At 34.4% G+C, this 21,162-nt stretch overlaps 6 protein-coding genes across 6 annotated transcripts; 1 reads left to right on the top strand and 5 right to left on the bottom strand.

Moving 5' to 3' along the window:
* Window positions 1–336: 336 nt before the first annotated feature.
* TVAGG3_0221150 (dynein heavy chain family protein family) lies at window positions 337–12,363 on the bottom strand (the record flags this gene model as incomplete). The annotated part of the gene is made up of 1 exon (XM_001322723.1): window positions 337–12,363. One exon carries the CDS (start codon window positions 12,361–12,363, stop codon window positions 337–339), a length of 12,027 nt encoding a protein of 4,008 aa, XP_001322758.1.
* A 250-nt stretch (window positions 12,364–12,613) lies between these two features.
* TVAGG3_0221160 (glycerate kinase family) lies at window positions 12,614–13,801 on the bottom strand (the record flags this gene model as incomplete). Its single annotated transcript, XM_001322722.1, has 1 exon — window positions 12,614–13,801. One exon carries the CDS (start codon window positions 13,799–13,801, stop codon window positions 12,614–12,616), a length of 1,188 nt encoding a protein of 395 aa, XP_001322757.1.
* Window positions 13,802–13,914: 113 nt separating this feature from the next.
* On the bottom strand, window positions 13,915–14,719 carry TVAGG3_0221170 (transcriptional adapter 1 family; the record flags this gene model as incomplete). The annotated part of the gene is made up of 1 exon (XM_001322721.1): window positions 14,027–14,692. One exon carries the CDS (start codon window positions 14,690–14,692, stop codon window positions 14,027–14,029), a length of 666 nt encoding a protein of 221 aa, XP_001322756.1.
* A 346-nt stretch (window positions 14,720–15,065) lies between these two features.
* On the top strand, window positions 15,066–17,320 carry TVAGG3_0221180 (eukaryotic translation initiation factor 3 subunit B family; the record flags this gene model as incomplete). The annotated part of the gene is made up of 1 exon (XM_001322720.2): window positions 15,080–16,207. One exon carries the CDS (start codon window positions 15,080–15,082, stop codon window positions 16,205–16,207), a length of 1,128 nt encoding a protein of 375 aa, XP_001322755.1.
* Window positions 17,321–17,424: 104 nt separating this feature from the next.
* Window positions 17,425–18,204, bottom strand: TVAGG3_0221190 (uncharacterized protein; the record flags this gene model as incomplete). The annotated part of the gene is made up of 1 exon (XM_001322719.2): window positions 17,761–18,195. One exon carries the CDS (start codon window positions 18,193–18,195, stop codon window positions 17,761–17,763), a length of 435 nt encoding a protein of 144 aa, XP_001322754.1.
* Window positions 18,205–18,910: 706 nt separating this feature from the next.
* TVAGG3_0221200 (cytoplasmic heat shock protein 70) lies at window positions 18,911–20,926 on the bottom strand (the record flags this gene model as incomplete). The annotated part of the gene is made up of 1 exon (XM_001322718.2): window positions 18,953–20,926. One exon carries the CDS (start codon window positions 20,924–20,926, stop codon window positions 18,953–18,955), a length of 1,974 nt encoding a protein of 657 aa, XP_001322753.1.
* Between the last annotated feature and the right edge of the window lie 236 nt (window positions 20,927–21,162).

Below are 21,162 nucleotides of genomic sequence, written 5' to 3' on the forward strand. Positions count from 1 at the left end.
TGAGAATGTTTTCAAATTCTACATGATTTGGTTAGTAAAACTTAAACTAAACTGCTCATCTAAAAGCGTATTTTGAATATCAGTTTAGAAATCTCTTTTATTCAGCAGATTATGCATGATTTGCTTGTGAATTAGTTTGTCACCTCAAATTCCCTTAAAGGAAGACAGAATATCAGAAAGTCAATTTACAATTTGGGCGAATTAAAAACGATGAGAATGTCAAGCATATTAAGAGTTTAAGTATCATCAGATCAAGTTATTCATTTGAATATAAGTAAAAATGAGGTCATTTAAACAAACAATAAATATTTTATAAATAAATAAAAAATAAAAAAATTACAATTCCATTTGTTCTGGTAAAACACAAACTAAACATGTTGAGTTTGCTACTGGAACAAGTTGTTGAGCATCGCAAGCGAGTGGAACGTACCAAATTAAGTTATCTGGACATCCATCTGTGTAAGTGTTTGCAGATGATCTTGAAATTCCTGAGATATTCAATGTTCTGACTAAAGGACACATTAAAACTTTTTCTGTTGATGGCTTACTAACAGTTACGCAGAGATTAAGGAACTTTTCAGCAACTTTAGTATCTCTATCAACAAATACCTTTTGTGGCTCTGCTGCCCATCTTCCTTCAACCAAAGAAATGTCTTTCAAGACTATTGATTGAGGTGGTTTCGTCTTTGCTTCTCTATCAATTGGACTGAATTCTAATCCAACATTGTCTGTACTGAGATTTCTTGCTGTGATCTGCTCAGTTAAGAATGCTTGTAAGAGACCTCTGATGTTGGATATCAATCTAACACTGACGTAAGAAATTGTTTGGTCTTGCAAATAGTTCATCAAAAATTCTCTTCTTTCGCCAATTTGTGAAATAAAATGTTGTGATGATTTTGTCGAATCAAATCTTGAAATGTTTCTCCATGAATCAGGAACAGTTCCATGGAGGAATTCGGAAACTTCATTGGAGAATGGTTCTTCAGTGAATTTGCATCTCAATGAATCAATTATTGAGTTCAGGTCATTGATTTCGCCACGAATTATTACTCCAGTTGGAGACACAAATTTGGCCAAACTTCCTGTACCAATTCTTTCTGGAATAGAAACCATGTATGACTTCAATCTGATCATGTATTCACCGCTATCAATTTGTCTTGGTAATTGCTTTGCAACAACTTTTTCTAACGACGAAACTAACCATCTTGAAAGTGTCCAGTTCCTAATAGGATTCCATCCAGTGCTGTTTACATTGAGGCAATCTGTTGATGGGAAGATAGGAAGTTTAGCAACAGCAGCTGTATACATTGGAAGTGTTGCTCCATGAGGAATGTCGTATTTATCTTTATCAGCGGAATCGGCAACGAATGAAAATCCTTCTTTGAAGAAATCTCCGGAGAAAATTGTGTAAACTAAAGCTCTTATCTTTCTTCTGTCGAAAACATCGAAAGCGGAGCCTCCAAGAACAATATCTTGGAGATAATCTCTTACTGCTCTGATAGGGATTTCCTTTTGTTGCGAATTATCCAACAAAGTAATGATTCTTGTTATGGAAGCAGTCAATTCTTCGAAAGGAACATCAATGGAATGATCCAAGCCAATTGGTTCAATAAATCTTCTGAAGCTCAATATTGCAGCTGCAAGAGATGCTGCATAAGCAATCTTCTTTGCTGCAACACCATTAGTAGCCGTTCTAATGATACCTTGCAATTGATTGAACAACTGCATCATCGGATCTCTTATTGATGGACTGTAGTTGTAGAACAATCTAACACTTGATGTCAATAAGATATTTGGAAGAGATTTAGCTGTTTCTGGTGCACAAACAATCAATCTAAAGTTAGTATGGATTGATGTTGTAGTAATTGCTGTTGTTACTGTATTTAATAACTCTAGAACACATTCATCTGAGTTACAAACATTCAACAAAACTCTAAGACCTTTCTTCATTGCATTATCAATTATCTTCTTGTTATTATTCATTGTTGCTGAATCTCCAACTAATGAAATCGTGATGAAATTGTCTCCTCTTGTTCTGTTTGAAATAAATGATCTGATCAATGAATAAGGAGACATTGTTGTGTACAAGATTAATGAAGGAACAGAAGCAGCAGGAGAAATAATGTTGTCAACTTCAAATGGTTTCATAAATTGTAAGTAATCACTTCCAACATTCAAATTAATTGCTTTTTGAATGTAGTTGAAGAAATTCGTGATGTTTGTGAACTTGAGATGATCAAATGGTTCTCCAAGAGTTAAATCAACAGTCTTGAAATCAAATACAGCATCTTTTTGATCAGAAAGATGTCTAATTATTGCTTCGAAATCAACTTGCTTGAGTCTTCCATCGCCAATTTGTTTCAATGAGGAAATAATGAACAAAATCGCCATCGTATCTCTATAAGAAACTCCTGGCAAAATGTTTAAGAGAACTTGTTGCATCAATGTTTGAGCAAGTTGTTCTGCTTGTTCTGGTTTAAGTGTGATTTGTCCGAAACCTGGTAAATTAAGAGATTTCACGACAATTCCAATGTAGTTTTGGAATGAAAATCTGTAATTTTCGTTGATCATTGGTGCATAAACAGAAAGAGATTCCCAAACAACAGTAAGACGATCTGCAACTGATTCGAATACTTCGATATCGATCTTTTGTTTGGACATTGCACTTGTTGAATCCTCAAGTTGTCTTCTTGCTTCAAACAAAGCATTCTTTGATCTGACAATATCAGCAAGGAATGATTTATCTTCGATGCAGTCGTATTCTTTCTTTTCATCTTGTTTATTGACTGCATCGACAACAGTGAGAATTGTGTCTCTTTCTTTGACTTTGTAGTTGACAGAACTCTCGATTTTATTCCTTCTATCTGCAAGAACTGATGACAATATGTCTGGAACATATCCATTAATGACTTCGTTGAATATGATTGTTCTGCAAGCTTTGAGACTTGAAGAAGACATATTGATTGGAGAAACTCTTGACAAAATTTGAGGAGGAATATCTTTTATTGTTCTGTGATTTGTTATCAATATCAATCTGAATGAATGATTTAATGAAACAGTCTTATTTGCAATCTTTACATTCTTTGATACAATGTTTTCTGGACCGATCCTTACCATTGTTAACAACTGATTAACTAATGGATGCATCTTATCAAAGTCAGTAACAATTAGTGTTGATCCATCTTTGATTGATTGCAAAACTTCTCGTTCGAAATTATCATTCAAACATGAGCAAATGACATAATTCTTTGTCTTGTACATCTTCGTGAAGTAAAGCAATGCGAAGCCATCTGTATCTAATATCAATGGAGCTCTAATCACAAACTTAGTCATGTAAACATCAAATGATGCATCATAAATGACATTTTCTGCTGGATTGAAGATATCTTCTTCATTTGTACTATCGAACAACAATTTATCATTGATTGTTGTCATTGGAGTTTCATTCGGAAGAACCAATCCAGAATCTCTGATTTCTTTAACAACAACATCAATTAATTTTCTTCTTGTTTCATCAGAAACCATTGAACCATAGTTAACATAATAAGACATCAACAAAGCAGTACCAATGATCAACTCTCTTTGTGTGGTGATTTCATTGCTTTCTTGTGCCCATTTCATGAGGAATTCATCCATATCAGAGAGAATTGCATTGATTGCTTCTTGACGATTTTTGATGTTTTCGAATTTGATTTCCATTTGTTCTTTGGATTGAAGAGATGATCTTAGTGCCATCTTCTCTTCTTCTAACTGCTTCTCCATTGATGACATTCTATCATTCTCTTCTGCATGAGATTTCTTCTTTTCATCAAACTCCATTTGATTGTTAGACAACTTAACTTTCAAATTAGTTATTTCTTCAAGGTTATTTGAATATTCAATGACAGCTTTCAACCACAAATAAATTGTCTTCATTGAAGGAGCAGCATTATCCATGACTTTTTCACTGAAATCAGGGCGTTGGAAGTATGGCTCCACTGCATCTTTAATTGCTTTATCAACGTTATTGTGGTCAATTCTACTGATAATATTTGACACGAATCTGGAATCATTAAGAAGATCTCTTCCATGAGGTTCAAATGAAATTGGCAATTCCATGAACGCGCACAAAACTTCTAACAACAATTTAAGTTCTGTTTGAGGTTCAATCAAGTTCAAACGAAGAGTCTTGATATCATTATCAGTCAAGTTTTTAACTGCATCCCTGTAACCATTAAGTTTCGGTAACAATTCGTTTTGATCTGCGTTTAATCTGTTCAATGATGTTTCCAATGAATGAATTTCTCTCAACATATCTCCTTCTTCTTTTTCTATTTCTTTTCTTCTTTGAACAATGTTTTGCATCTTAGAGTTGAAACTTATTGTCAAAGCATCGACATCATCAGCAACTCTTTGCAAACCAGGACTAACTCTTTCGTAATCTTTGAGAGTTTGAACTGATTCATCTTTGAGATCATTATAGAAATTGATTGTTGCAAGAAGATTACGAGATCTATCAACCAAATTGATATAATCTTGATTTGCTTGTTTGCAAAATGTATCAATGAAATCAAAGAATTTGTTCTTATGATTGTAATTGATGATTTCTGATGCTTGTTCATGCAAAGTTGTCAATATACGTGGCAATGTTCTTGAGTGGACACCAAAGACATTCATCATCTGTTCATTTGTAACAGCTGTCTTAGCAATTTCTTCGTAATCACTGTGTCCTGTGCAATTGAAGTCAATTATTGGTAAATTAAGTGGTAAACTGCAAGCACCATCATTAACAGCAATGATAATGTGGAGGCTTTCAGAAAGAACTTGCCTAAGTTTGTTGTATGCTTGTACATATTGTTCAGGCTTAGTTAATGTTCTTCCTGTGAATTTCATGTAGATGTCTTCTTGTTGTTGCTTGCTGAGAATCATCGAGAAAGAGAAACCTTGCATGAAGTTGATGATGAATTGCAATTCTTGAGAGATTTTATCTCCTTTGTGTCTGATGAACAAAACACATTTCTTTTCCATCAATGTGCAATTCATGCAGATATCAGTTAATAAAGCAGAAAGATAAGGAATTGTGATTGGATTGAACGGATCATCTGCAATATTAACGAAATCATACTGTAACATATTCGCAAGGAATCTTGACAAAGATAATCTTCCACTTCCTTCTTTTCCTCTGAGGATAATTGAAGAAATAGGGAACTGAAGAGTTCTTCTAAATGATGACCAACATTTAAGCAATGCTGTATATAAGCGAATATCGAGTTTTTCAACAGGAGATTTGTTGTAAACTTGGAGATAAAGATTAAGTTCTTCTGTGATATTTGCGTAAGTTTCGAATGTTCCATTGATATATGGATTCTCTCCCTTTGGTTTTTGGATGTTTGGAATGAATATTTGTTTCTCATCCTTGAATTCTTCTATCAATTGTGATGCCTTGAAATTAGTCAAGAATATTTGAGTGAAAATATCCCATTGACTGATGTATTCATTAAAGAAGAATGTTCTGATATCAGCAATAAACATTCTCAGTGCATCAATCATCATCTTTTCATCTTTTGCATATTTCTCTTTCATCTGGCCAATTCCATCGATGAAATAAATGATGTTTGATATGTTTCTTGGAAAATCTGACAATTGCATCATTGTCTGTTCCAAAACATCAGCAATTCCTTCTGATAACTTGCTTTCAACGGACATTGCTTTGAGTAATCTTTCAGCAACAAATCTGACTGATGCTGTAGACATTGTGTTGAGTCTTATTGGTAAGAAACGAGAGATGAAACGAGCTGAGAGATCACTGTAAGAAGAAGTAGTGCAAACAACATTAAATCTTCTAAGTTTGATGTTCTCGAAACCTTTGATATATGATTGGGAGTTCGTAAGCAAAGTCTTGGTTGCAACAATCATTCTGATGAACTCTAAAACTTGTTCACAAGCCTTTTCAACATTATGGAATACCAAAATAAATCCTTGTTGTGAATCAGAGAATTTCTTAGTCAAATCTGTGCATAAATCAATCAAACCGACAATGGAGTCAATAGAGTATTGAGGAGAAACATAGATATGCAATGCCAAATATTCTTTTCTGTTCTTAAAGAAGTGGTTAACGAATGTGTCCTTTCCACTTCCTCCTAAAATAATTGTTGGAATCTTTCTCTTCAAAGCCAATTCCAATGTGTAACTTGAAACAATTATTTCTGGTGTTGCAACAGATAATTCTCTCATTGTTGTTGGGATTAAATCTTCTCTTTCTAATACCATTTCATTCATTGCATCTAATTTGATCAAATTAAATTCATTATTCGTTAAAACATGAGTCATTAATGATGCATTAGGGAAAGAAATGGAGAAACAATGTGGGATTGATTCATCATTGTTAAACTCGGGAATTCCTGTGATTTTGAATGATGATCTTAACCAAAGATCGAATTGTGTTGCTTGATTTTCATCAAGAATTCCTTGGAAAGCATGGAATGTTGCTGCAACAGCTCCTTTTCTGATGTTTTCGTCATCATCAATTGTTACTCCTCCTGTTTGAATCAAAGCATCAAATAACTTAACAGCTGTTGTAGTAAGGAAGTCGGAAAGAACAGAGTTTGCACCTGATATCTTTCTGTATTCTTCATAGTTGCATAATATGTTTGGAGTGTGATAAATGTATTTGACAGTTGGAGGCAAAATTTCTTCGAAAATTGAGAAAATACTTGGAGAAAGATTTGCTGGGAAAACACGAGAAATAATTGCTGGGCAGTCTCTGATTTCAGATGTTTCAAGCCAGTTATCTTGTACACCACGCATATGAAGGAATCCACACATTCCACTTTGAGAAGGAATTAAATTCTTAACTGTATCAGTCTCGATAACCAAAGTAAGTTTTCCTTTCATCTTGAAATCAACAACATTCATTGAATTAACAACTGATTGTTCATCAGCAGCAATTCCAACTAAAAACTCCAATGCATCTAAGTTCAATGGTCCATCGAAAACTAAAATCTTGTGAAGTTTCTTCTCAATAGACATCATACTTTCAAGAAGAACATCAGCTTGTCCAATATTCCAAACAGTAACATTTTCGGCATCTCTATGTTGCCAATCGCCAAAGATTCCTTTCATATCTTTCGAATGATGGAATAAACGAGTGATATGCAAAGGAGTGATCTTTGGAGGCTTTGGTTTATCAGCATAAATCGAAATTGTTTGGTCAATTGCTTCTTTCAACAAGTTCAAAACATTTGTCTTTCCTGAACCTGGTTCGCCATGGATGATAATAATTCTTCTTGATTGTAATTGTGCGAACAAATTAAGAGCTTGATTTGTAAGATACTTTCCATTGGACAAATTGCTTGTCATTGATGTTAATTGTGTTGCAATTAAATCAATGATTGAATCAGAATCGAAGTAATAATTCGATTCAAGACGAGACTTCATTGTTTCTGTGTTTTCACTCAATGGGAATGTGATGAAAATTGTTTGAACTAATGAATCAATTTGATATTCATCAATCAATGAAACAAAATGATGATAAATAGCTCTCGAAGCAATGAATTCTTCAATTTCATTTGCTTGTGTATATGGGCATTTGGACTGTGGGAATTTAGAATCTCTGATATATTTCTTCATCCTGTTTATGATGCAGAAAATGTGATTAAGCATGGTGTTCGATCTGAGAACCCATCCAAATGTATCAACAATTGATGTAACTGTTGAATTGATCTTGATTGAAAGTTGCTTGGAAGATTTGAATCCGTTTGCAGCCAATTGCATTTCAATCAAAATTCTCTTCTCTGGTGTTGATAAAGCAATTGATTTCAAGATTGATTTAAGCTGCTCTGGAATAGTGGTTGACTTTGAAAGTGGAACAGAAGATGTGAAGAAAACTTTGGAACTTGGAACGAAATTAAATGTTTCATCATTGATAATCATTTGACCATTTTGTTGTCCATCATGGAACAAACCACATAAATCTGAAAGATTTGACAAAGCTTCTTTCTTGATCTTGTTAATGTCATTGAAAATAACCCATGAACCGGAAGTTGCAACACATTTAATGATTTGAGAAATGATTTCTCCATTCATTGATGGTAAAGCAGGAATTGAATGAATGTATCGTCCGAAATGTGAAGCCATGTACTTGATCAATGATCTTCTTCCTGTTCCTGGTGAACCAACAATTGTTGGGAAGTTCGATTGCATCAAAGAAATTGACATCTTTTGGCTTTGTGGTGTCAAAATGAATGGTCTTACATCTCCCCAAATCTCAAATCCAAATGATTCAACTTTGTCTTCATAAGAAATTGTGCATTTGTTTTGGGATTCAATGAAATTAAGTTTAGGAATCTGTTGCCAAATCCATTTCGATTGCAAACCATCAGTAAATTGATGAATGATATCAATATGGTTCATTATTATTGTTAATATTGTTGAGATCTTGTGAGCTTCTTTAGGAGTAATAGGAGTATCTAACAAAGTGATCAAAGAGTTGTATCTATTCTTCAATCTCGATTCATAAGTTGAGAATGATCTAATATTAGATTCATAAGCATTGAAGCATTCTTCAACTTCACGAGTAAATTCAACACAGAAAACAATATAAGCTACATAAACAGGAACATTCAAAATCCAATCAGTAATTTGCATTGTTGCTGATTTGAACAAAATAGATTTGATCGTTTTAAGTAATGATTCATGAGATGCATCTATCAACTGTTTCAACCAATTTTCAAGAGGTCCTGTAATAATAACAGGTTTCTCCAATGAAAAGACATCACCTGAATTGCCAATGAAACCAGCAACTTTGATTCTTCTCATTGATTGGCTAATGTTTTGATCATCACTTACATCTAATGCTCTGACTTTCATGAACAAACGAGGAACAAATCTTTGTAATGTTTCAACACCTGAATAAGTGAGCAATGACAAAATATCGCTGTTTCCAAGTGCAAACAATCTTGGAGATGATTCTCTCTTAGAATCAATGAATTTGCCAAGTGTTTCAATGATTGATTCCAATGTTTCTTTGTTTTCACGCATTGATTCTAACAAAGCAGGATAAGAACAGACATTTAATAATGTAAGATCTTTGTAGGAATGCTTAACAATAGAAATCCAACGTCTTCTAACTTGTCCAAACTTTGAAACTTGAGGTGCCAAATTTGTTTTTCCTTCTTCTGTGTTTAACAAAGTAGAAAGCAAAATCCAATTCATTTGGAACTTCTGCCATTCTTCAAGCACTAAAGCAGCATTCTGTAATGTAGAAATCATCTTGACAACTTGCTCTCTGACGCCTGTAGCAAATTGCAAGTTGTTGATTTCTGTAAGCTTTTTAACTGTTTTCTCAAGATCTGACACAATTTCTGATGTATCTGCAATAATCAAAACATCTTCTCCCTTCATTTGACCGTTAGCTGTTGGCAGATAGACCTGAGACCACTTAGTTTCGATTGCCTTGAATGTATCTTCGATATTCTTTTCATTCGAGGCAATGCTAGTGATCTGTTCAATGAGATTATGGTTTGCGAGAATTCCTGACAAAACAATTTCATACAATTGTATATCAGTTCTATAAGGAATTGAAGAACCTGATGTCTGGAATAACTGTTCCCAGTGACGTGGTTGCATATTAGATGTAGTCAATAAGATAATTTCTTCGACATATGGATAGACTTTTGATATTTCGTGTTCTAATTCTATCAAAATTCCTGGCATCAATGTCATCTGTGAAGAAATATCTTTTGTTTCATCATTAATCTTTGTAATGTCTTTCTTGAATTCATCAGCTCTTAAGAGCTCGAAAGGAGTATGGAAGACATTCTTTTCCATTGCTTTCCATGCACCAATGATATCGTACATCTTCAAGATCATATCGATGTAATTTACGAGTTGATCGAGAGTCTTGAAATCGGAATAATTTTTGCCAAGGACTTCTTGGAAATGAAGAGCTTCTTTAACATCAGGGAAGAGTAATTTGACTTCTTTTTTGATAGCCATAACGTTCTCTCTCTGTTGTTCAACTCTTACATCAGCAAGATTACGTGGCGTTGTTGCAACTTTCTCTTTGGCCTTTGCAATCTTTAAATCAATTGTTTCACATAATTTCTTAAGTTCTCCAATGTAGAATTCTAACATTGATGCTTTTGCTTCATTTGCTTCTTTATTTGTTACAGCAAAAGCAGAAATTAAAGGAGGAATTGTATTCTGTGCAAGCTCTGTAGCATTGGAAATCTTGTTTAATTCATTGACAGGAATGATAAGATTGTCAATGAAATCGGCTTCCAATTGGAGTTTCTTAATAATAACTGATGTTTTTGTCAGTGTTTCACAGAATTTCACGAAATGGGGCAAATTCTGTGGTTTGTTCTTCAACTGTGTTGTGTAATAGTTGATAGCGATCTTTGCACGAACAGATTTAGTTAATAACAATTCATTCAATGAATCTTTAATTCTGTTTTGCAAAGTGTTTGGAATTGGATTCAAAAAGTTTCTGAGTTGCTTTGAATCGATGTAAATCATATCTTTTAAAGTATGAGGAGTGAAATCAGCAAGAGCTCTTTCACTAGATTGCAAAGAAACTAAAAGTTCTCTGATAGATTTGATATCAATGATTGGTTCAGTATCAATATCGATATCTTCTGCTTTGCAATCTTTTGATTTTCCATCTCCTGGCTTCCATGCTGCAGGTTTGCCGCTACGAGAAGATATGTATTTATCAATGGTCCATGATTGTCCAAGTTGGAATAAATTGAAGAATTGTTCAAATTCTACGGATGTTTTTACAGATTCTTTATATGAATTAGAGACAGCGTTGACAATTGTATCTTCTGCATCAATGATTGATGTATATCTATCCATGTATTTGATTAATGAAGGCTTCTCATCCATTAATTGTTGGAAGTTTGGATGAGATTCGCGAAGATGAGGTTTGAAACATGGTCTGTCAATGATTCTAGGAAGACCATCCAAACAGGTTCGTGCTTGTAAGAATGAATGTTTGATTTCTGCAATAAGATCTTCAAGATTTGGCGTCAAAACAACTTGGCCATTTGATCCAAAAGAAACTTCTATGTTAAATATAGAAGATAATGGTTGTAAAACATTCTGCTTTGCATGTTCCCATGATTCATTGGCTGCTGTAGCTAAAGTTTCAATCAACATATTATCAACATCACGAATAAAATAACCAAATTGGATAATTTGACTATTAACCATATTTGTTAATTCTAAACGGCGTTTTGCCTTTCTTTCTTCGAGTAATTTGAGTTTTTTGAGGTTTGGATTTCTTAATTTAATTTCTGGAAAGTCCGTATCCTTAACTTGAACTACTTTTGGATCTCTTATCTTCGAATCAAGAACAAGCATTAAATGTTCGACATTTTCTATGTATTCGTTGTATGCAGATTCAAATGCAAGAATATTTTTCGCAGTTGCTTGCGTGAAAGCTGATAATTCGTATCTTTGTTGTGGGTTAAATGAAAATATGTATTTTTCGACAAGTTCTGGTACAGTTAATTTGAGTTTTTCGTCGATATATAAATTAATTATATTCATTTTTGTATTAAAGAATCCAGGATAGCTGAAATACTTATGTTCGACAATAACGTTTTTGGTATCAAGAAATCTTTGACGTCTAACAAAGTTTTTCCAATTTTTAAATGGTTTCCAAAAGAAATATTGAGCAAAGAATTTAAGACGCTTTGCTGATTCGTAAACAGATTGTTCAGTTGCCCATTTATCAATTTGAACACATTCTGTTGTGCCATCTGGATGTAAATGCGTGACTCCTTGTGCTGACATAGTAAAATATTCAGATTTGATTTCTGCAAATGGAACTTTGACAAGTTTGTAAGGATTGAAGTAAGGATCTGATTTATCATCGGCATAATTGAGGTAAATAAAGCGATGTCCTCTGCCATCTTTTCTTTTTGAGAAATAAGCAATTGGATCATCATCAAATTCGAGTGCAATCTTTTCTGTTTCAGTGTCTTTCGAAATTTTCCTTGTGAAAGCTAAAGTTCGATCTTGTAACGTAGTTTTCGGCCTAGGAGATTCCTTTGTTAACATAGAAGGTGCTCTTCTAGGTGTATATATTTCAACTTCCTTGTGTTCTCCGCGCGATGTCGTACATGTTGTTTTTGCACGTTGCGTTATTTTATTCTTAATTGCTAATAAACTTGGTGATCGAGCAGATAATATTGCTTGAGGTTCCTCATCTTTTAATGGATCCATATTATAAGAGTTAGCATTCTCTTCTATTGTTGATGGATCAAATAAAGCTTTTTTATCGCGACGAGCAGATAATGTTGATGTGGTACCTTTTCTAATAATATCACTACCTTTAATATTTAGGTGGAGACCAGTATTATTCGGAAATTCAGCCATCTCCCCTATTTTATAAACGTCAACTTTTTTTCAAAAAAATTTTTTATGAGTATTTATGGATAATTCATGAAAATGCAATATATTATTTATATTAAGCGGAAATTTTAGCTGGATTGTCTAAATCTGATTTGATGTTTGGACAGACATGAAAATTACAAGATATCTAGGGCTAAACTATGCAAGAATCAAAGTAAAATATTGGATTATTCAAGCAAAAATACATAGAAAAATGAAACAAATTTTTAAAATTTTATTTAAAGTGTGCTCTAAGATAAGAATAAACAGCTCTATAGGAAGCCCTCTCCATAAGCTCACCACAGCGTTTCATTGAATCAGAAAGTGAAATTGCTCCATCTTCAATGGTCATAACAATAGAAGCTCCGGCGTCATTTAGTTTTTGTTCTACTTCCTCGCTTTCAATTGCTCCTGTAAGGACAATTGAATAAGAATTAGAAAATCTTCTAATTAAAGCATAAGGAGCCTTATTATTCAAAGTACTAACATCGCATTTACCTTCTGATGTTATGACTATATCAGGATGCAATTCATCTGTTATTCCAAGCATGTCTAAAATAAATTCTGATCCAGGACGAAGAAGAGCATCAAAAACAGCTACGAATCCAATAGATAAGCCACCAGCAGCCCCAATACCCTTTACCATTCTAATGTCTTTATTTGTTGTTTTCTGAATAATATTTGCAAAATTCTCTAAGTTTGCATTCATTTGAGAAACTGCTTTCATTTTAGCTTCTCTATCGTTTCTTATTGATGGGCGAAGTTTTTGTGGTCCAAATATAGCAGCAGATCCTTTATCACCTAATAAAATATTATCAACATCACAAGCAATGCTGAATTGTACATCTTTGAACTTTTCAAACGCTGAAAAATCTATTCTAGCTACTTTTCCTAATGCAGAGTTTCCATAAGGCTCGATAATCTTATCTTCTTTGTCATAAAACTGGGCGCCCATAGCAGCTAAGGCGCCAATTCCACCATCAACGGTTGCGGATCCTCCTATTGTAAGAAGAATCTTCTTGAATCCTTTTTCGATAGCAGCCAAAATCAACTGACCAGTGCCAAATGTAGTTGTAGTAAATGGATCTAATTTGTCTTCTGGTAATAATGCAATGCCTGAGGCTTTAGCCATTTCAATTACAGCTGTATCACCTAATGAACCCCATCTTGCTTCAACAGGGTCTAATAGAGGGCCTTTAATAGTATTAATGTAGAAACTATCAGCAATTACATCGACTGTATCGTCGCCACCATCGGCTATAGGCTTGATTAAAAATTCACCATTAAATTTTTGACCGAATTGCTCCGAAAACTTACTGATTGCTTTTTGTGCTCCAGATGCCATCATATTTGACGCTTCTTTTGCTGAAAGACTTCCTTTCATTGCATTGGCTGAAGCAAGAACTCGTATACTTTTACTCATTATGTTCTAATTTTAGATAGAAATGAGTTAACATACAGCCTAACCCAATAAGGCAATGAAATATAAGATCTACAACAAAAATATCTAGAATTATTGAAAAAATCTTTAAATTAGCATGTATTAATGAATAATTTACAAATTTATATCAAACAATATATACGATAATGAATTAGTCTATATCTAAAAGAAGATATATCAATTCGAAATTTGAAATAAACAAAGTAATTAAAGATACTCGCTGAATCTCGATAACAAATCATAAGACAGCATTTGCATCATTGCAGGATTTTCTGTAAGTACGAGTTTTATATGTTTTGGTTCTATTACGAGTAAACGCTGAGCTGATTCAGGTTTTTCCACTACTGTTAAGCATTCTCGAAGAATGTTTGTGATATATCTTGCTAATTCAAACTTAATAACTCGAATTGTTTCATTTGGAATGGTTAAATCCGAACAGACATTTTCCAAACGTTTTTTGAGTTGATCAATTGAAGGGATGCACCTAAGATCAGATGCTCTATATGATGAGAAATGTCGACTTTTCGTAGGTTCTAATTTCACTGAATCTGTAGGAATAGAATATAGTTTTTCTCTTTTATGTATTGTAAAACCTGGAGGTGGCAGCATTGTGAAGTTCGCATTATAGTAAATCGCTTTGATAAAATCATTATGTAGTTTTCTGGCTTTTGGTGTAGTTAAATGTCTTTCCATTACATCATTATATATTCTTCTATCACAGTGACCATTTAAAAAAGCTCTAAATATTGTCCAATATTCTTTTTCAGGTATTAAAGCCTCTAATTCCTTTTTCAGACCAATAGTATCACGTCTCTGGTTGTAAGCACTTGCATTAACAACAAATTTTCGAATATCAGTTGAAGGTGATTCCATAAAGTCTGAAATAAAGAGGAATGAAAAATATGAAGTGTGAAAAATAGAACATATAAAGTTGTTGCATAATTATCATTTTCTTCAAATAAAAATACAAAATATTAACATTTCAAGGCCAGGGGTGAACTATTTTCAGAATTTCGATTCACAATTTGCAATAAATCATGCAATAATCATTTGCATATATAGTCCTACCCATATTATGAATATATTAGAAATATGAGCAATAAAATCCTTGGTGTAACTCAAGAATGATTTCAATTTTGCTTAGAGACATAAACATAGTTTTTTTGCATAAGATATATGATCAATATTCATGGTTAAAACTAAAAACCAGAAGACTGAAATTTTGCGGTTTGACGACCAATAGCTCCAAAAATAGAAATCATGTCCAACGACGGTGTTAAACAAGTTGAAGCGTGCTTAAAGACAGCTGCCGAAAAAACAGGAATTAAAAATGAAAAAAATAGTGTTACAGAAGGCATTCTCTTTTACATTGTTCCATTTGCAAAAGCTGCCCCTGCAAATGAATTCTACCAATGGTTCTGCTCTTCATGGCAATCACTTGATTCACTTTACAGTGCTGTTAATGTAAAAGAAGCTGAAATGTCTTCTTTAGTTCAAGATATTATTGGACAATTACAAGAACTCAAAGAAAATATTAATCCAAAACTTCCAGCCATGTGTGTTTCATACGTTCTTGCATCTCTCAACTCACATCCAGTTGCTCAAACATACGCTCTTCGTCTTTTAATTCAAATGTCGTTCGAGTTTAAGCTTACAGACGATCCATCATTCCTTAAGTGGATCATCAGTATCATGAAGCGTTACATCGTTGACGCTGTTGATATTAAGCACAACAGAGATACTTTCGTTGAAACAATCATCAGCTTTTTCGATAGAGTTCTTTCATACGATCATACATCTATTGGCGTTCTTTGCACCATCTTTAACATTCCAAAAGTCAAGGAACTCGTTAAAGATGTCACACAACTTTCACATATCGCAAAGACAGCAGTTATCTCCGCATTAAACGGAACTGATCTTTTCGATTTCGAAATTCTTAAAGAAACAGATCGTCTTTACGCTTCTCTTCCACAAGAATTCAAGGAAGTATTAGAAGTTTTCGTTAATTTAGGCGTTATTGAGTTCGAAGAGTTCTTATCCAGATATCCAGACTTCATTGATGACAATAGCCTTAACTTACAACAGATGTATATTAATATTCGTATGCTTACCATTATTAAGCTTGTCCAGGATAAGGAATACGTTGATCTTGCAGATGCAGAGACAGAAGTTGGTCTTACAGGTCTTGATTTCAAGCGCCTTGTTATTAAATTGAATCAGACCGGAGCAACAATCTTAAAGATCGAGTCAAGAATGGAGAACAGCAGATTAGTTAATAAATACTCCCAGCCGCGTTTGTTCGATCAGAAACAGGTCGAAGAACTCAAGAAGAAGCTCGAGATTGCTTGCCAGAAATTAGAGAAATACCCAGATGGTCGTTATAAGTAATCCTATTTATCAATAAAAGTTTATTCTTAATATGTAAAATCGAGAATAAAAATAATAAAATTTTATTATTTAATTAAAAAAACAAAACATTTTATATGAGATAACCATTATCTACCCATCATCCTCTTGTTTTTCTTTCTTTTTGAAGAATGAAATTAAAAATTAATTTTTTAAAAATCCTATTTTACATAGATAGATTTGTTCATATCATGTACATAACTTCGTATTATATACATAACTTCATATTGGTATATATTACTATAGGTAAATTCCTATATACATTTTTAAATTCGGAAATAAAAAAGATCATTCCCATAAATTGAGGGTTCTCTCAAAATTGAGAATGAATGCAATTGGGCTTTAAAACCCCACATATTGGACTAAAGAGAAATTAAGTTCATTTCTAAATAAGGTTTTAAATTCTGAAGTTTACATTATCATTCAGGCTTTACCCTTGAAACAAAGAAAACGTAATATAAATCCATTTAAGATAAAGCGTATTGCATATATTTGACACAATGCATTGCTCATCAAGATAATTAAATGTCGGAATCAAACTTAAATTGGGTATCTCAATCCAAAGATCAGCAACTTGGATATTTTTAAGAGGAGTAGGAAAATATGGGAAGTACTGCTGACTAATTGTTCCAATTGGATAATTCCAATTTATTCCATTATCATCTCCAACAATGAGTGATGTAAAATTATATTCAGAAGTTATTGTGTGCAATCCACCAAATAATTCAAAATAACTATTGTTGGAAATAATTTTGAATCCATTCAGTTTAGGATTTGTCGTGGTGAATAACTCATTTTGAGTGAATTCGATGTATTCTGGAATTTGTGGATATTCTAGTAGAAATGAATAATATTTTTGTGAATTTTTAGAGATTAAAAACTTGTCGTTAACTTCGCGAAGAATAGAATAGTAATTCTTATTTAAAGAGTAATTTGCTTCTCCTTTAATGTCAAAATAGCAAAACTTTGTTTTATGATGAAATACTTTTAGCCAAAGTTTCCCACTATCACCATTAAAGTACTCATATCCAAATTTCTTCCTAATGTTATTATGCAACACATACGAATTATTCGAGTAATTCAATTCATTCTTACAATCAATCTAAAAATGATGATTAAAAAGTGACATTCAAGAACTGATTGAACTATTAGTCCCTCATATGATTTGATTTGCACACAGAATGTAAGGAGTTATATTACTATAATATAATGCACAACTACAGTATATCATCAATTCCAGTGATATGTTTAAATTTCTGATGTTTGAGAATTCACAAATTTAAAAATGAATAAAGAATACTATTGGCTAACAGTATTTAATGCATACCTAATGGGTTTTCTGCCATTTGATGCATGCATTTCGTTCAATTAAAATGGAAAATTGAATATTTGAATAATGAATACGGTCTATTAACCGTATTTGATTCATATGCAATGGGTTTTTGAGGGCATTTTTATTAATTTCGATTTGTTTAGTTAATTAAAAAAAAATTATATATAATAGAACGTAGTTTTAACAAATTACGTCAACTAATTTATTTCTTACGAGAGCAGCAATCAACGAACTCGGTGAGTGCGTCGAAGAGGCTCTTAATATTTTCGGCAGTTTCCATCCAGAACTCTTGTGGAGACTGACTTGTAGTAAATGAAATACGGACTAAGAATTTATCCTTCTCATCAATTTCGAAGTTCTTAATTAAATTGCCGCGGATTTCAAAGACAGAGCCTTCAAAATTGCCACGGATGCTGAGACGCTTCCTGTAGAAATCTAAGTGGATTGTTCTCTTAACGATACCAAGGATGATAACCTTTTGTGTGATAGGATATTCGATGCAGTTTGTGCCAAGTTTATCAGTTGGCTTTTCATAGAGGTCGAGAGTTTCCGCAGCGATTTTTGTTCCCTCAAGGACGAAATCTATATTAAATGCGTCCGGGAAAGGGACGAATTTCGTGGTGTTCATCATTGTCATCGGTTCGGAATGAACTTTACAAAACCGCCAAAAATAAAGTTTTGGATGAATCATATTTCAGTAATTGTCCAAAGAATAACTGTAATTTGCTAACATGAGGAAGATATCTCATTGAGAAAATAAGAATAAAAAAAAATTAGAGAAATTTTGATCTAAAAGGTATACATTGCTTAACTCCATAGCCAGATTTCTGTTCATTTCTGCTGATACAGCACCTCATATGAATCATCTAGAATGATTGGAAGTTTCAATATGAATTGGCATTGCAATAAAAATATGATTTTTCATTAATCTAATGCATTTCACACGAAAATTTAACTGGATGTGTTATATGATTTTAGTGTCTTGATATTTAAAGGCATGCAAATTGAACATCAAATATCATTTCCGTATCAAATAAGTTTGATACTTTAAATGTAAAAAGTACATTAAGCAAAGCAATCATGGGTTTAATAATAATGATTAATAATACTCATAGATTAGAATTCTATCAAAAGTGCACTCTGTTTATGTAACATTACGTGCTTTTTTTAACCAGGGTTATGGTACATGTTAGAACAATGGCAACTAAAAATAAAGACATATATGATGTAGTTATTCATTTGATTAAAGCGAGAGATTCAACATGGGATGATATTGCTGAATGAGAACAACTAGAATCCGGACCTTTCAAAGCATTTTGCAGGACAATATCCTTAAAAAAATATAAAAATTTAAAATAAAAAGAAAGAAATTTATTACACATTAAATATTAGTCTTAATCAACTTCTTCAACACGTGGGCCAGAGCCAGAGGATGGATGAGCAGCGCCTGCACCTGGAGTAGCACCACCAGCGCCACCCATGTTCTGGAACATAGATGGGTCAACACCACCTGGCACTCCGCCGGCACCACCAGCAGCAGACTGGTAGGCCTTCTGCATGAGTGGCATCAACTGGCCTTCGACTTCCTTCTGCTTTGCTTCGTAGTCAGTTGTTGAAGCGTCCTGGTTGGATTCGATCCAAGCGAGTGTGTCATTGACAATCTTGAGGATGGCATCCTTATCAGCCTGAGCAATCTTTGAGCCGAGTTCGCCGTTGACAGAGTTACGAACACCGAAGCAGTAGCCTTCGAGACCGTTCTTAGCTTCGATCTTCTTCTTGGCTTCTTCATCCTGAGCCTTGTACTTCTCAGCATCAGAAACCATGCGGTCGATATCTGCCTGAGAAAGACGGCCCTTGTCGTTCTTGATTGTGATCTTCTTGACGTTACCTGTGGACTTATCCTGAGCAGAAACGTTCATGATACCATCAGCGTTGACATCGAATGTAACTTCGATCTGTGGAACACCACGTGGTGCTGGTGGAATGCCTGTGAGATCGAATGTACCGAGAAGGTTGTTGTCGCGTGTTCTTGTACGCTCACCTTCGTAGACCTTGATTGTAACTGCTGGCTGGTTATCAGCGAATGTTGTGAAGATGTTTGACTTCTTGGCTGGAATTGTTGTGTTACGTGGGATCAAAACTGTCATGATTTCGCCAGCTGTCTCAATACCAAGGGAAAGTGGAGCGACATCGAGAAGTAAGATATCCTTGACTGCCTCGGAGTTATCGCCCTTGATGATGGCGGCCTGGACTGCAGCACCGTAAGCGACGGCCTCATCTGGGTCGACACCACGGCATGGCTGCTTGCCGTTGAAGAACTCCTGGAGGAGCTGCTGGACACGTGGAATACGTGATGAGCCACCGACAAGAACGATATCTGTGACATCGGACTTTGACATCTTTGCATCCTTGAGAACCTGGGCAACTGGGCCAAGTGTGGATCTGAAGAGTTCATCGTTCAAGTTCTCGAACATAGCACGAGAAATTGTATCCTGGAAATCGTGGCCCTGGTAGAGAGACTCGCAAAGGATGGATGCGTTAGCAGCTGTAGAGATTGTACGCTTAGCACGCTCGCAAGCTGTTCTGAGTGTTCTCAAAGCACGTGGTGATTCGCGGAGATCGCACTTGAACTTCTTCTGGAAACGATCTGCGAAGTAATCGACAAGGCGTGAATCGAAGTCTTCACCGCCAAGGTGTGTATCACCAGCTGTAGCACGAACTTCGAACATTCCACCATCGATATCAAGAAGGGAAACATCGAATGTGCCACCACCGAGATCGAAGATGAGAACGTGGCGTTCCTTGTCGGACTTCTCGTTGAGACCGAAAGCGATAGCAGCGGCTGTTGGCTCGTTGATGATACGGAGGACATTGAGGCCAGCGATGACACCAGCATCCTTTGTAGCCTGACGTTGGCCATCGTTGAAGTAAGCTGGAACTGTAACAACAGCATCTGTAATCTTTTCTGAAAGCATGTTCTCAGCTGTTTCTTTCATCTTGCCGAGGACCATTGCTGAGATTTCTTCTGGAAAGAACTGCTTTGTTTCGCCCTTGAATTGTACTTCAATCTTTGGACGATCGCCTTCGCCGCGAACAACTTTGAATGGCCAGTGCTTCATATCTTTCTGAACAACTGGATCTGAGAATTTACGGCCAATCATACGCTTAGCATCGAAAACTGTATTTTGTGGGTTCATAGCAGCTTGGTTCTTAGCAGCATCACCTACAAGTCTTTCATCATCTGTGAATGCAACGTATGATGGAGTTGTTCTGTTACCCATATCATTGGCAAGAATATCTACACGATTGTGACGGAATACACCTACACATGAGTATGTAGTACCAAGATCAATACCAATAGCAGACATTATTTAAAATGAATTAGATTTTTTCAAGCATTTCGCTTTCAATTTTTTGAGAGCTTATGTGGCCGCCCACTTTTTGCTGACTACTTATAAAAAATTAGAAAATCAAATGATCAAAATTATTAAAACAACCATAGCATTCCAATTTAATTAGTATTCTTGGTGTAATCCTCGATTTATAACAAAATTTCTCAAATCTCATTCTTCTTAATAAAGTCTTGGATTCGATTATATGTTTG

This window comes from Trichomonas vaginalis, chromosome IV, assembly GCF_026262505.1.
Source record: "Trichomonas vaginalis G3 chromosome IV, whole genome shotgun sequence".
NCBI lineage: Eukaryota > Parabasalia > Trichomonadida > Trichomonadidae > Trichomonas > Trichomonas vaginalis.